This window comes from Panthera tigris, chromosome C1 (genome assembly GCF_018350195.1).
Source record: "Panthera tigris isolate Pti1 chromosome C1, P.tigris_Pti1_mat1.1, whole genome shotgun sequence".
Lineage (NCBI taxonomy): Eukaryota > Metazoa > Chordata > Mammalia > Carnivora > Felidae > Panthera > Panthera tigris.
The window spans coordinates 40,838,491-40,852,404 of NC_056667.1; the positions used below are offsets into that span (position 1 = coordinate 40,838,491).

General features: G+C 45.1%; 1 protein-coding gene across 3 annotated transcripts in view; it reads right to left on the bottom strand.

The window, feature by feature from the left end:
* The window catches only part of TTC39A (tetratricopeptide repeat domain 39A), a 54,468-nt gene extending 50,114 nt beyond the window's left edge, over nt 1–4,354 (bottom strand). For 2 of the 3 annotated variants that reach the window (XM_042997127.1, XM_042997126.1), the window contains exon 1: nt 3,909–4,354. In XM_042997127.1, the coding sequence (XP_042853061.1) occupies nt 3,909–4,186 (278 nt within the window). In that variant the 5' untranslated portion in view covers nt 4,187–4,354. Of the gene's footprint in view, nt 1–3,451; nt 3,765–3,908 lie in introns of those variants that run through there. The other variant, XM_042997128.1, reaches the window with a different exon arrangement.
* Nucleotides 4,355–13,914: the final 9,560 nt, after the last annotated feature.

Here is a 13,914-nt window from a genome sequence, read left to right on the forward strand (position 1 = left end):
GAAATTTTCAGAAGGACAAGCAACTCAAATCACAGATTTGGAGATAAATCAGGAATTGGCATGCTGGCAGAGCTAACACTGCAACCTACATAATCTATTTCCAATTGACCTCAAGACAGGACCAAAAATGTCCTAAGTCAGAATCCTTGATAAAAAGGGACAAAGGTTACCTGGAGTTTCCCATGGTATCCTCACCAGAGATTGAGGATTTGAGGGCTGCAAACCCTCTCACACCCTGTGCAGCTGTCCTTGACAACAGAAGGTAGGTGGGAACCTTGGGACCAGAAACTTCAATAGTGTAGAACCCTGGAGTTTTAAATCCTGAGTCTCACAGTTCACCTGTGAATTATCACCCGAGCCTTAACTCACAGAATCTGAGAATCGTAGAGGTGAACACTCAGCGCTGGTCTCCAGTCCAGATCCTGTCCTGAGGAAGGGCCCCCAAAGCTGCTCCAAGAATCCAGTCACCAAATTCGAAACTGCCTGCCTGGAGGCATCTGACAGCTCCTGGAGCTCAGGGCTCAAACTGACAGCAGGAATTCTGTTGATGGCAGTCCCAGGAAGCCCCAGCCTCTTTGGCTGGGCCCCTCCATTCTCAGAGGGGCCCCTCCCTCCCACAGCAACGCTGCTACTTAATCACTCTCTCAAAAGCAATCTGCCTGCTACACTTTCCCCTTTGCTCCCAGTGCTGCCTCCTACAGGAGCAGTCTTGAGTGTGGCAGGTTACTGGTATGGCTAAGAAGGGGCCCTGTTTGTAGTGCCAGCAGTTGGCAGTCCCCACTGTAAGATGTATGGGCACCATTTCTCTTTCCTAACACTTCCTGGCTACCCAATTCTAGTGCCTGGAATCCTACCATTGGCTACCAAACCTTTCAGAATCTCCTCTGTTCCCTAGTTCCCTCATACGAAGGCTAAGAAGGAAGTGAACTCACATTTACCGAACACCAAATATGCCCCAGTGGCTGTCTGTTAGGTCTTTAACCAATGGGACTTCATTAGGTCTTCCCACCACTCAGTGAGTAGCTATGATTTTATAGGTGAGTAAACTTAAGTAGGCACAGACCAAGTAATTGAATCAAGGCCATAGAGCTAGTAAGTGGCAGCCTAGGGGCTGGGCACCCTCCAACCTCTTCACCCTTTGGCCAGGCTGTGGGAGACCGGACAGCGTGGTGGATGAGGAGTGAGGGTAGGGAAGTCACAGCTGGGAGAATGGAAACCTGGTCTTGTGCCTCAGGTATGAGACTTTGTGGGGACAACTAGGAGTATTCTCTGGATATTTGTGTCCAGCAAGTTCCACCTGAAGTATAAAGGCACATGTGTTCAGGCCCTCCTATATACTCCCTCACCCAGGCCCAAGGAGGGATGCAGAGGCCTCTACTTGGCCAGTCTCCCTTCCCCCTCCCATCATTAGTGATTCTGAGTGTTACCTCCCAGTCTGTCTATTCACCACTTAGCAGTTCTTCCTCCTTAGCTTCTTTCCCCTCACCACCCTGCATTCTCCTAATCCGCACCCCAGAATCCACCCTGGGTCATCATGCCAGCCTCCCCTCTGGTCTCCCTACCTCCCTCCACACTGTGACATCAGCAGCATGCACACATTTGAAACTCAGAAGGTTCCTGGTGCCTACAGGACAGAGCAGAACCCGATTCTCACAGGCAGGGCAAGCTTTGGGCAAGAAATTCATCTGGACATAGCCATTGTTCCCTATCCCAACCAGGAGATCTCACCGTCCTTGGAAATTATTCCCTCATGTCCTCATCAAAACTGAAGCACACTCTAAGACCCTGTCTTCTGTCCATATGTACCGGGGAGACAGAAAAGGATGACACGGACTCAGTGTTGAAATGGTCTGTCCCTCAACAAATCCTTTCTCCCTGGGGTAGCAGGGTTACCTTTTTTTTTTCTTTCTTTTATTTATTTTGAGAGAGAGAGAGAGAGAGAGAGAGAGCGAGCACGAGCAAGCGAGGGAGGGGCAGAAAGAGAGGAAGAGAGAGAGAATCCCAACCCAGTTCTGCACTGTCAGCATGGAGCAGGGTCATCTTTAAATATATAAATCCTCTCCCTGATGCCCTCTAGTGGCTTCCCAACACACAATGAAATCCAAACTCCTTGCCTTGTTCTGGAGCAGCCTGCCTCCTGGATCCGATCAGACACTGATCCTCAAGGACTCCCTTTCTGCTCCCCAGACACAAATCACACTTTGACATGAGCTACCCTCACTGCTGGGAATGCTCTGGAAATGATATATTTTATTGTCCATCACATGGCCCTATTTTAAGCTTTATACAACATTGTTTATTTGCTTGTTTATTTGGTTACTTGTCTTTTCCACTAGAACATGGTCTCCTGAGATCAAGGAGTTGTGTCTCTGTAGTAATGCCATATCCACAGCACCTAGTACAATGCCCAGAGCATGGTACATGCTCAAAGTTGTTTGTTAAATGAGAAGGAGAGAACTGAATGAGAACCATGAGAAGGAAGCATAGAAGCTGAAAGCCTCTGAGTCTGACTCAAGATTGGGGTCAGAAAGGCTCTCTAAAAGAGGTCACCCTAAGTTGAGTCCTAATGGGCTGAATGTCAGGAGCGGAGGATGGCATTCCAGGCAGAGGCAACCTGGAGAAGCCTGGAACAGTGCAGTCAGTGTTGCTGGACCAGAGTGAGCATTGGGGAGTTACGGGCCTAGGCAGGTCACCACCTCTCTTAAGAGCCTTGAACTTTAACCTCTAAGTGATAGAGAGCCATGGAAGTTTAGAAAAATGACATGGTCTGTCTGTGCTTTAGAAAAGTTCAGTCTGAAGGGTGCATGGAAAGAAGACTGGAGGAACTGGGAAAGTTAGGGGATGTTGCAATAGTCCAAAGGGGAATGAATAGCTTTGAGAGACACCAGAGAGAAAATCAACAGGACTTGGACACTGGGGTGGAGATGAGGGAGGGAGGTGAAAGGGATGACTTCCAGGTTCCGGGCTTGGGCAACTGGGTGGATGACTATGCCATTCACTGAGATGGGAAGAGGAACAGGTTTAGGGGTGAAGGTGTGAAGTGTGATTTGGGGCTTGCAGAGTTTGAGGTTCTCATAGGACAGTCAGATGGAGGCACTGGGAGGGCAGCTGGATTGCTCTTCTCCAGGGAGTAGGAGGGTGAACTTTATGCAAAGGGAAGAAATTGGGGGGAGGGGGTGTCAAAGCTCAGAAAAGAGAGGACTGTCCCCTCTCCTCTTTCTTAAGGGAACACATCTGGAGACACCAACTCATCCAGGAGGTGGGGACAGCTAGGTAAGTGGAGGTGACACACAGGAAACAATGACACATCCCCGAAGGGCTGACCTTGGAGGAGCTGTGGGGGCACCTAATTCCACCATTGACCAGCACTGGCACCCAAGATTTCCCCCGACACTGCTGCCCCCAGATAGGAACAACTCAGGGTGGGGGTGGATGCTGTGCCTGCTCTCACCTGTCGGGACACACAGGGTGCCCACGGCTCCCCTCTCGCAACGCTCTGGAGGACCAGGTGCGTGAGCCGTACCGCTGAGGGGAGACTCGGCAGCCCAAACCTGACTCCCAGCCCGCCCGAGGGCCAGCCCACCTGAGCACCCTCGCAGGTGGCGCGCAGACTGCGGCACCGGAAGCGGGGCTCGGGTGCGGCCGGGGTGGGGGGTGGGGGCGCATCACTACTCCCCCGATTCAGCCCCAGCCCGGCTGGGGGCCACGACACGCGAGCAGCGGGCACGTGAGGGTGTGAGAGGCGCTGGGCTGCCCCTCCCTGGCCCTCCGGCCGTTACCCCGCGCCCAGCAGCCAGCGCGTTGCGGTCTCCAGTTGTACCCCCACAGCCGTCCCTCCCGTCGGCTGCCGCCCGCCGCCCCTCTGTCCCAGGCGCGCCTCCCGCCGAGTCCCCGCCCCTGCCTACTACCTGCGGTCGTTCTTCCCAGAGGCCGCCCCCTTCCAGGCGGTCAGAAAGGCCATGGACGCGGGCCGGATTCGGACCGCGGCGCGGGCGGCCCCTCGTGGCGGCGTGGGCGGTAGCGGCAGCTCCAGCGGCGGCACCTGGACCCGGCGGGCGGGGCCGGACCGGCGGCTCCTCCCCGCCGCGGCCCAGCGCCTCCCAGTCCCGCAAGGACGTCGGTGTTCCCTGAGCGGACCTGGGGTCCCAGGGCAAGCCCACTCTCGTCCAGAGCCGTCGAGACCCATCGTTAGTCACAAGGAGAAACTGAGGCCCAGGGCCACATAGAGGGCCAGTGACAGCACTAGAACATAATATACACCAGACCTCTCCAATCCCAGTCTAAAGCCAGTCCACTGAACCGAGGGGCGATGATGTCACCAACGCCTTTCCCTTCTGCTTAAGTACAGAAGTCTGCATTGCCAGGGCTCTACGTGAATGGGGTGGGCGGGTTGGGACTGTAGGAGTGGCAGGTAGGGGAGCAGGGAGGTAGGTAGGAGCTGCCTGGCCTGGGAGTGGAGGCTGCTGGCAAGCAAGGCACTGGGACAGGAGGCTGTGCACAGACTTCTGCTTCCCAGAGCCCCCGTGGGAGGTGTGGGAAAGAGAAGGAGCCACAGCCTGTCTCCAGTACAAACTTTCTTTGAAACCGCGTATTTTGTCTTTGGTTATGCGCATTTAAAATTTTCACTTTATTTTTTAAAGTAAGCTCTACACCCAAAGTGGGGCTTGAACTCATCACTCTGGGATCAAAAGTGGCATGCTGTACTGCGCCAGCGAGGGGCCTGCAAAATTTTCCCTTTATCCAGTAGATGAATCTGCTCTGGAGCAAGGTGAGCCCCTGACAGTGCAGTCCAGCAGGCTTCCACAGGAGACTCAGCTAAGAACTAGGAGCAGGGTGTCTTGAGGAGGATCACTATAAGTCCAGCATGAAGGATGGATTCAAAGGTCCCTGGAGACTTTCCTTGTGAGAGGATGGAGGTTGAAAACAGGATGGGGCAGGGTGGCTGAGGGACCATTTCTGTCTCCCTTTGGCCTGGGTTTGTATTGCAGGCACTTGTGCAACACAAATCATGTATCTACTAAATGGTGACTGATTCTGACAAGTCTGAGCCCTTCTCTAATGTGCCAAGCCCTAAGCCAGGTGTTTTTACACAAGTTCTCATTTAATTTCATCTTATTAAATACTTACTCCCATCAGTTGATTAAACTGGGGCTCAGAGGGGAAAATGGACTTCCCTGAAACTAAGCTGTGGAGCTAGGTCTTACATCCAGGTCTGTCTGCTTTATCTGCTGCTGGCCCCCCAACCCCACCTGTGGTTGCACGTGGGCTGGGCAATGGAGTGGGAGACCTGGGCAGAGGGCAGAAGCCTCAAGGATTATCAGGGCAGTTTCTCTCAATCTTCCTTGGTAGAAGAGGAAACACGACCTTTCCCCCTTTCTCTGAGAATTCATGTCATGGTCTTCGCAGATCAACAAGGGCCAAAGAATGCTGCCTATCTGACCACAAAGCTAGAGCTTCCGGATCTTGAAATTCCAGTTACATCCACCTAGAGGCCCAAATCCCTCAGCCCACAGGGCCTTGCCCAGTTTGGCAGCATTGGGAATTACAGATGGCCAACTTCCTTCTGGGCTCACAAGGATGAGTATCACAAGGCCTCAAAAGCCTGGCCTCCTATAATAGGCCCAGAGCCCAGTCAAATTCCATTTGGAATTAAAGTCCCACTCAGCCTCTGTGCCCACAGGCAATATTACTTCCTCCAGGAAGCCCACCTGTATCTCCTCAGTGGAGGAACCTCTCCTTTTTGGAGGTTACATTTGTACCTGTCTCTTTCACAGCATTTAGCACTACGTATTTTTTAATCCTTATGTTAGTTATCAATGACCAGTTTTACTCTTCAGATTTCTAGCTGAAAATACAGAGAATATCTCACCTCTGTGTGTTCCATGGATGCTGGCACCACTGCTACACTAGTAGGTGCTCAGAGCAGAGTAAATGAAGAAGGAACTAATATTTATAGTTTCTACCCTGTGGAAGGCACTATGCTGAGGGCCTTTACATACCCTACCTCCAACTCAGACAACTCTGTTTTGACAATATTTGAGTCTGAAGTTAAGAAATGTTCCTGAGATCAAGTCAAGGAGCTAGGATTCAATCCCAGTGGTCTCAAACTTCAAGGCTTGTTTCCTGTGCTTCCTCTTCACCTTTTCCTTCCTCTTCCTCTTTGCCACCACCATCATCATCTTCTTCATCGTCGTCATCATCACCATCAGTTGTCTAGAACTATCTTAGGCATTATTCTAAACTTTTCAGATGTACCAGCTCATTTTATCCTCAGAACAACCCTATCAAGTATTTCCTTATACAATCCCAATTTTTACAGTTGAGAAAATGAGGCAGAGTAATAAGTAATCTGCTCAAAGTCAAAAAGGCTAATCAGGTGGCAGAGTGAGGATTTAACCCAAGCAGTCACCCTTGAGTCTATATCTTAACCCCCAGCCCCAGTCGGCCTGCCATACAAGCTCTTAGAATGCACTCGGCATTTGTGAATCACTTTCCCAAAGCTTATCTGATTTTGAATCTCATAACAACCCCAAGGTAGAGCAGGTTTTATTCCTTCTCTTGCTCTGGAGCCAGAATGCCTGAGTTAGAATTTTGGCTTCACCACTTGACAGCTGAGTATCGCTTCAGGAAAGTTACTTAACCTCTCTCTCTGCTTCAGTTTTCTCATCTGAAATGGGGACTGTATAAAATGGGGATAAGAAAAGCACCTAGCACAAGGCTTGTTGTGAGGACTAAATGAGTTAATGCAAACAAAACAGAATAGTGCCAAACACGTAGTGTGTGTTATGTTCACCTCCTACTATGTAACAGTTTTATTCACAATCCATGAAGAATGAAGTGTTCTGTGTCAATAAACTGTTCAGTTATACTGAAGTTTATTCCCTTTAATTTAACCATGGTTACACGTTTTTCCTAAAGTGTATCATTACCTTTTCTGTCTTCCTAAACACAGACAGCTCTTAGTGAATATCTGCCATGTCAAAGGAATAAAGACTTCATATCCATCATCTTTAATCCTCACAGAAACTCACAAACTGTTACCTGAGAGGTTAAGAAGTATACCCACAGTCACACAGAAAATGATAAGGCCAGAATTTAGACTCATGTTCATAAGACTCAGAGATCTGGATTCTTTCTACAAGGCCAGGAACCTTCTCAGAAAGCTGTGATGAATCAGGGTTTTCTTTGAGAACATCAGTTCTGTTTAGGGCCCAGGTTTACTGTGTTTGATCTTTGTTACCACTTAGGTCCAAAGGCCTGCCTTTAAGGCCAGGCATACAAAAGGCAGCCTGGTAGTGGAAAAGCAGGTCTCAGAACCAAGGCACCTGGGCTGGAACCTGGCATGGTCTCTACTAGACTGGGTTGGGCTGGGGCAGGGAGGGTGGTCATTGCTAAGTTATTTCCATCTTTCTATAAACTCAAGTTTTCTTTCTGTTAGAAGTGTTTTGAGGATTAAATAGGGTTATATATGTTAAGAGCCTTAGTGCTAGACTCAGAGAAGCTCCTCAATAGCTATCAGCTACTTTTCCTTATTCCTTTCCCTTTCCACAAAATAACTCAGTTCTCTCAAGTTGGGACTCCAGAGCAAACAGGAGAGGCTGAAACTAAGCCCTTACGTCTTGGGCAGCTGAATACAGTCTATATATACTTACTGGGGTGGGGAAGAAAAACAGGTGGGGTCTTTCTGCAAAGACACACCTTCCCTTCCATGAGATAATCTGTATTATTAACCTGAATACATAACATTAGTACCTACTTACCTTTCTTATTTGAAGAGAGATGTTAAAAAAACCAGTGATAAACATTTTATCTTGTGACCCAGTGCATATTCAATAACAAATTCTATTTCACAATTTTAAAAATGATGCTCTTTAACATGCTGAAAAATTTACAAATGAAGTAGAAGATTTGCTTCAAAATAACATGAGAGGAAAAAAATAACTTGAGAGGCAAGTGGACAGGAATATAGATAAAATTAGATCGGATATGAATTGGTAACTATTGAAAGTGATTATTGGTACTATACTATTCTTTACATTTTTTTTTCCATGCTGCTTGATTCACTAAACTGATTTCACAACCCAACTAATGTATCACCTGTTGCTTGCAAAACACCAAGTTCGAGAGTATAAAATTAAGCACATTTCAAAAGGATCCCATTACTCCATAATCTGATTGCAGGTACCTTTATTTCCTTCAAGCAGCACTTTCTCAAGATTTGTTTAAGGGGGAAAAAACAGCTTACATGTTCAAGCCATTAGTGATCAAATACCAATCAGAAATTAAGGTTATGAAGAAAAAGCCTCCTAAGGAGTTAGGATTTTAACCTGAGTGTGATGGGAATCAGCATCATGCTTTATTGTAGGAGTGGTAGGGGCAGATTTTGGATTTTGATTCTACAGGAATCTGACTGCAGCATAGAGGATGGTTTGGAAACAGAAAAGAGAACAACAGAGATTAGTGGCAAGGAGATTAGGTTTTGGCAAAGTCTACAAGAAAGATGATGAAGGTCTGAACTGGGGCAGTGGAGATCCAACTGCGGATGGAGAGGATAGATTTGAGAAATATTTAAAAGGCAGAATGGTTAGGGCATGTTGATGGCTTGGAGGAGGATGGGTCAGGGAGAAGGCCTGGCATATATACACACAATAAATAATATAATCAATGAAAATGTGTAATCAAAGCCTGAGGGAGATGCTTCACTAAGAACTCAAATTGGGGAAAGTCAGCCTCAGGAGGAGTTAAGCTATAGAGTCCACATACAATGGATGAAAGCAAAGATATGCAAAGTCAACTCAAAGAGAGACTAGCTATAGCTACTCAACCAGCCAAACCAGACTGTAACCTGATTAAACATATTAATCTAAAAAATGTGTTCATCAGATGGCCCAGGCAGCCCTGGCTGCAGAGAGAGAGGAGCTTCAGAGGCAGGAGGCATCTTGGCACCACCAGCAAGAGGGGAGTCTTGTTCAACCAATTGTGGGTGTTCTAAACCCTATGGCAACTTTTGCTGAAAACTGACATTCTGGTCTCTACAGTAGTCCCTGTGAACTTGCTTAATGGGAGCTCTGTTTTACTGATGAAAATCAAGTTTCTAAACTTGAAGGGCAGACCTTGGGCCACGCTGAATTCACTAATTAATAAATGCTGCTTAAGAGGTCTCCTGGGAAACTGCCAGGATTTCTCAGTCAACAGAGCCCTAACGTCAATAAGTACGGCCTTGTGAGAGCTATACTTTTTAAAAGTTTCTAGTCACCATTTGTTTTTACCAATGCTAGAAGTAGAATACTTCCTCTGGGAAGACTTCCCCGATCATCTGGGCTAGAACTATTCTCTCCTTCCTCTGGATGTCCCGGCATTCCTATTATAATCCTCAGTGTGTAATGTTGTGGAATTAATCAAGAGAAGATGTTTATCCCTCCTATTGTATCACCACTGATGGCAAGGCCCTCATAAGACTCTTCTATGTCCCTAGCCCAGCACAGCACTTGGAACACAATACACCTTAGCAAAAGGTGAATGGAATGACTGATTTTCTCACTGTACGTTTCCAACACTCAGACATTTAGGGATTTCTGCCAGTAAGAGGTACACTATAGATCTATGCATCGGAAATGTCTTAATATAAGGTTTTTTCAGCAGAACAGAGTGATTGAGGATGGATTCTGGAGTCAGACTGCCTGGATTAGAATCCTAGCTTGGGCACTTTTTAGTTCTGGATCTTAGGCAAGTTATTTAACCTTTTTGTACCTCATCTTTAAACTAGAAATAACAGTACCGAACTTAAAGGACTGTTATGGAGAATAAAAGGAATCATTATATATAAAGTGCTTCAAATAGTACTGGCAAATAGTTAAGTGTTGTTAGCTTCCAATAATTTTTTTTAAATAACTCTATCCACAAAAAAGAATGGAAGTGCTTTACACTATGAAACAGAATCCATAAGTATAGAATGACAAGGTGCAACAGCATGGCAAACTAAATTAGTAGATTTAATAAAACTTGCAGAATAGAGGCTTGGAAGTTAGCCTCTACTCCAGTGATTCTCAGAGTTAGGTTCCCTGGGCCAGCAACTTTAACATCATCTGGGAAACTTGTTAGAAATTCAAATTCTTGGGTCCAACTCTAGACCTATTGAAATCAGAAAAACTCAGATAGGGTTGCAATCTGTATTTTAATAAGCCCTCCAGGTGATCCTGGTGCTTGCAAAGTTTGTGAACCACTCCTTTCACTCAACATATACATCTAATCAGCCTTGAAGGCCTGCTAATTCTCCTAAATTAATTGGTCCCCATCTCTCAGGCCTCAGCCATAGCCACATTTTAGCTCCTTACCATCTCACCTGAATGATGCCAGCAACCTTCACCTGCTCTTCTTGCCTTGCCTGATTTCCCCGTAAAGCAATCCTCCAAGTCACCACCAATAAGATCTTTCTTACATACAAACACAAATACTTCACTCTTTGCCCACAGACCTAAACTCTAGCCACAGTGAATTACTTTGATACCTGCTACTTGCTAGCACACTATACCATGTCCTACCCCTTTGTCTTTTTCTTTCTTTCTTGAGAGCGAGAGAGAGCGAAAGGGCAAGAGAGGTAAAGAGCATGTGCATGCAAGCAGGGGAGCAAGGCAGAGGGAGACAGGGAGAGAATGTTAAGCAGGCTCCATGCTCAGTGCAGAGCCTGACACTGGGCTCAATCCCACAACCCTGGGATCATGACCTGAGCCAAAATCAAGAGTTGGACTGAGCCACGCAGGTGCCCTCACTTTGTCTTTTATATGTAGTCATCGCCTCTGCCCAGAATGCCTCATCCCTTTGTGCAGCAAATTCTTCAAAAACTACTCTTTGCCTACCATTTTATGCATTTTTCAGAGCTTTGCAAGTACTGATAAATTACTTTTCATTGTTGCTACCTTTGTGATTTTAAAATTTGTATTTCTTTAATAAAAGCAACACTGACCATCTCCCCTATGTACTTATTTATCACTTATGGTAATATTAACAACTAACAATGGTTGAGTGCCTTCATGGGTCAGAAACTATTCTAAATCTTTGTAAGGATTAAGTATGAGAATGAATTGGAAAATGTCTTTGAGATGCCATGTGCTATGTAGTAGGTCTATTTCATTAATCAAGAGCAGATATTACATGGATTATTCTATTTATGATATTTCTCCTCTGGCTTCTCACCTTTAAAAGAAATAGCAAGGGGCGCCTGGGTGGCGCAGTCGGTTAAGCGTCCGACTTCAGCCAGGTCACGATCTCGCAGTCCGTGAGTTCGAGCCCCGCGTCAGGCTCTGGGCTGATGGCTCGGAGCCTGGAGCCTGTTTCCGATTCTGTGTCTCCCTCTCTCTCTGCCCCTCCCCCGTTCATGCTCTGTCTCTCTCTGTCCCAAAAATAAATAAAAAATGTTGAAAAAAAAAAAATTAAAAAAAATAAATAAATAAAAAAAAATAAAAGAAATAGCAAGTAGTGGTTAAAACTCTGGTGCCAGATTCCTGAGTTCAAAGTGGCCAACTCTGCCACTTACTAGGTACACAACCATGGCTTAGTGGGGCATCTCTTCTATACAATGGGGACAATAATAATTATTATTATGTTTACATTACAGAGTTACTGTTATTGTGAGGATTAAATGAACTAATATATGTAAAACACTAAGGATTCAGCCTGGAGATTAATATGTTATTTGTTGTTATTATTTTATCATGTCCTGTTCTTGGTATTTCCTAGAAGCAAACTTTTTCACACAAAGACAAAGCATGGTAAACCGGAAAGAGTATCATGTTTTAGAATTAGAGAGACCAGAGTTCAAATCCTGGCAAATCTACTTGTTTTAATTTTTTTGAGCCTCAGTTTACCCATTTCAAATAGAGGATGATAATAGTATTACTTAGGGCTGTTGTAAAATTAAACAAGAAAACACAGATAAAATGCTTAGTATAGTGCTTCACACTCAACATGTATTCAATAACCAATGGCTTTTTCTTTCCTTTTTTTTTTTAAGATATAATCAGTTTATTATAAAAGAGACATGGAAATTATTTATATGATGAAAGATTCCAGAACTTCAGTGGAATGGGCAGCTTCACCTGAAAATCATTTCAATAATGACATATTTCAGTCTACATACTTTCCGAGAATGTCACCATCTTTAAATAAGAAGTAATCCTTATCATCTAGAACTGCTCTGGTGCCTCCATTATTCTGGAAGAAGAACTTTCTCTCCAACTTTTACAACTGTTGAAATCTCTCCACCTTTAGAGCACGATCCAATAGTTACTACTGTTGCCTGCAATACTTTTCTTTTAGATTTTTCTGGAAGCATGATGCCTCCCCTTTGGTTACAGTTTCGGCTACACACCTTTCAACTAAAACTTGGTCAAAGAAGGGCACCTGGATGGCTCAGTAGGTTAAGTGTCCAATTCTTGATTTTGGTTCCGGTCACGATCTTATGGTCTTGAGGGTTGTGAGATCGAACCCCACATCAGGCTCTGTGCTGGGTGTGGAGACTACTTAAGATTCTTTTTCCCTCTCCCTCTGTCCTCCCCCCACATGCGTGCTCTCGCGTGCTCTCTCTCTCTCTTAAAAACAAAACAAAACAAAAAAAAAACAAAAAAACCCCAAAAACCTTGGTCAAAGAGGGAAAGAAACTTTCTAAATGCCTGTCCTGCCATTCTCCACTCTCACACTGCCATCACAAGGAGACCAATAGCTACTTTCACTACCAGTAATAACATGGCTGACTTTAATTAAAGTAAGTAACATTAAAAAGCTGCCAAAGACGGGGCGCCTGGGTGGCTCAGTCGGTTGAGCGTCCGACTTCAGCTCAGGTCACGATCTCACGGACCGTGAGTTCGAGCCCCGCGTCGGGCTCTGGGCTGATGGCTCAGAGCCTGGAGCCTGCTTCCAGTTCTGTGTCTCCCTCTCTCTCTGCCCCTCCCCCGTTCATGCTCTGTCTCTCTCTGTCTCAAAAATAAATAAACGTTTAAAAAAAAAAAAATTAAAAAGCTGCCAAAGTGAAATCCTTCAGAAAAATCCTATGAGTCAAGTATTACAATATTCATTTAGATAACGAAAATGAGGCTCAGGGAGGCTAAGTAAGTTTCTCAAAGATATCTTTCTCCAAACTGGCAGACTAGGGATTCAATCCCAGGACTACATGAATTTTTTATGTCATGGTGCCCTCCTAGGGTCCAGGTCACAAATCCTCATTCAACAAATATACACAAAGCCATGTATGTTTCAGGCACTGTCCCTATGCATACACATTTCCTATCTTTCTTTCACAAAAACAGGACATGATAACTAAAAATAGTAGTTGATATTTATTGAGTATTTACTCTATACCAGGTACCGCATCAAGCACTTTACACATATTAATCAGTGCTGACTGTATACCTACCCCTCCTTGGACACAGCATGGACATAACAGAGAACTGCAAAACTCCATTTCAAATAGGATATATGGATAGTATGCTTTATTATTACTTAAAGTTTATTGTTCTCATAATTACAGGCTACAGTTTGGAAGTTTGAAACATAAGAGAAAAGTCTATAGAGAGCCCAAATAAATTTGAACAAGTATGTGGAAGATGGTTAAAACTTTGTAAGTAGTGCCACTTAGCTCTCAGGAATACTTATCTGTCCTTTTAAAGCACAGGCTCTGCAGCCAGAGTCAACGACATAAAATGTAATCACAAATGACTCTAAGACATTCATTTCCTACGAGTGAGCATGGAGCAAGATTATATATATATATATATATATATATATATATATATATATATATACACACACACACACACACACACACATACATATGTATATAATATATATACATACTTTAATATTATATTGGCCCACTGAGTATACATATTTTAACAAAAGGCAAGAATCTATGTAATCCAG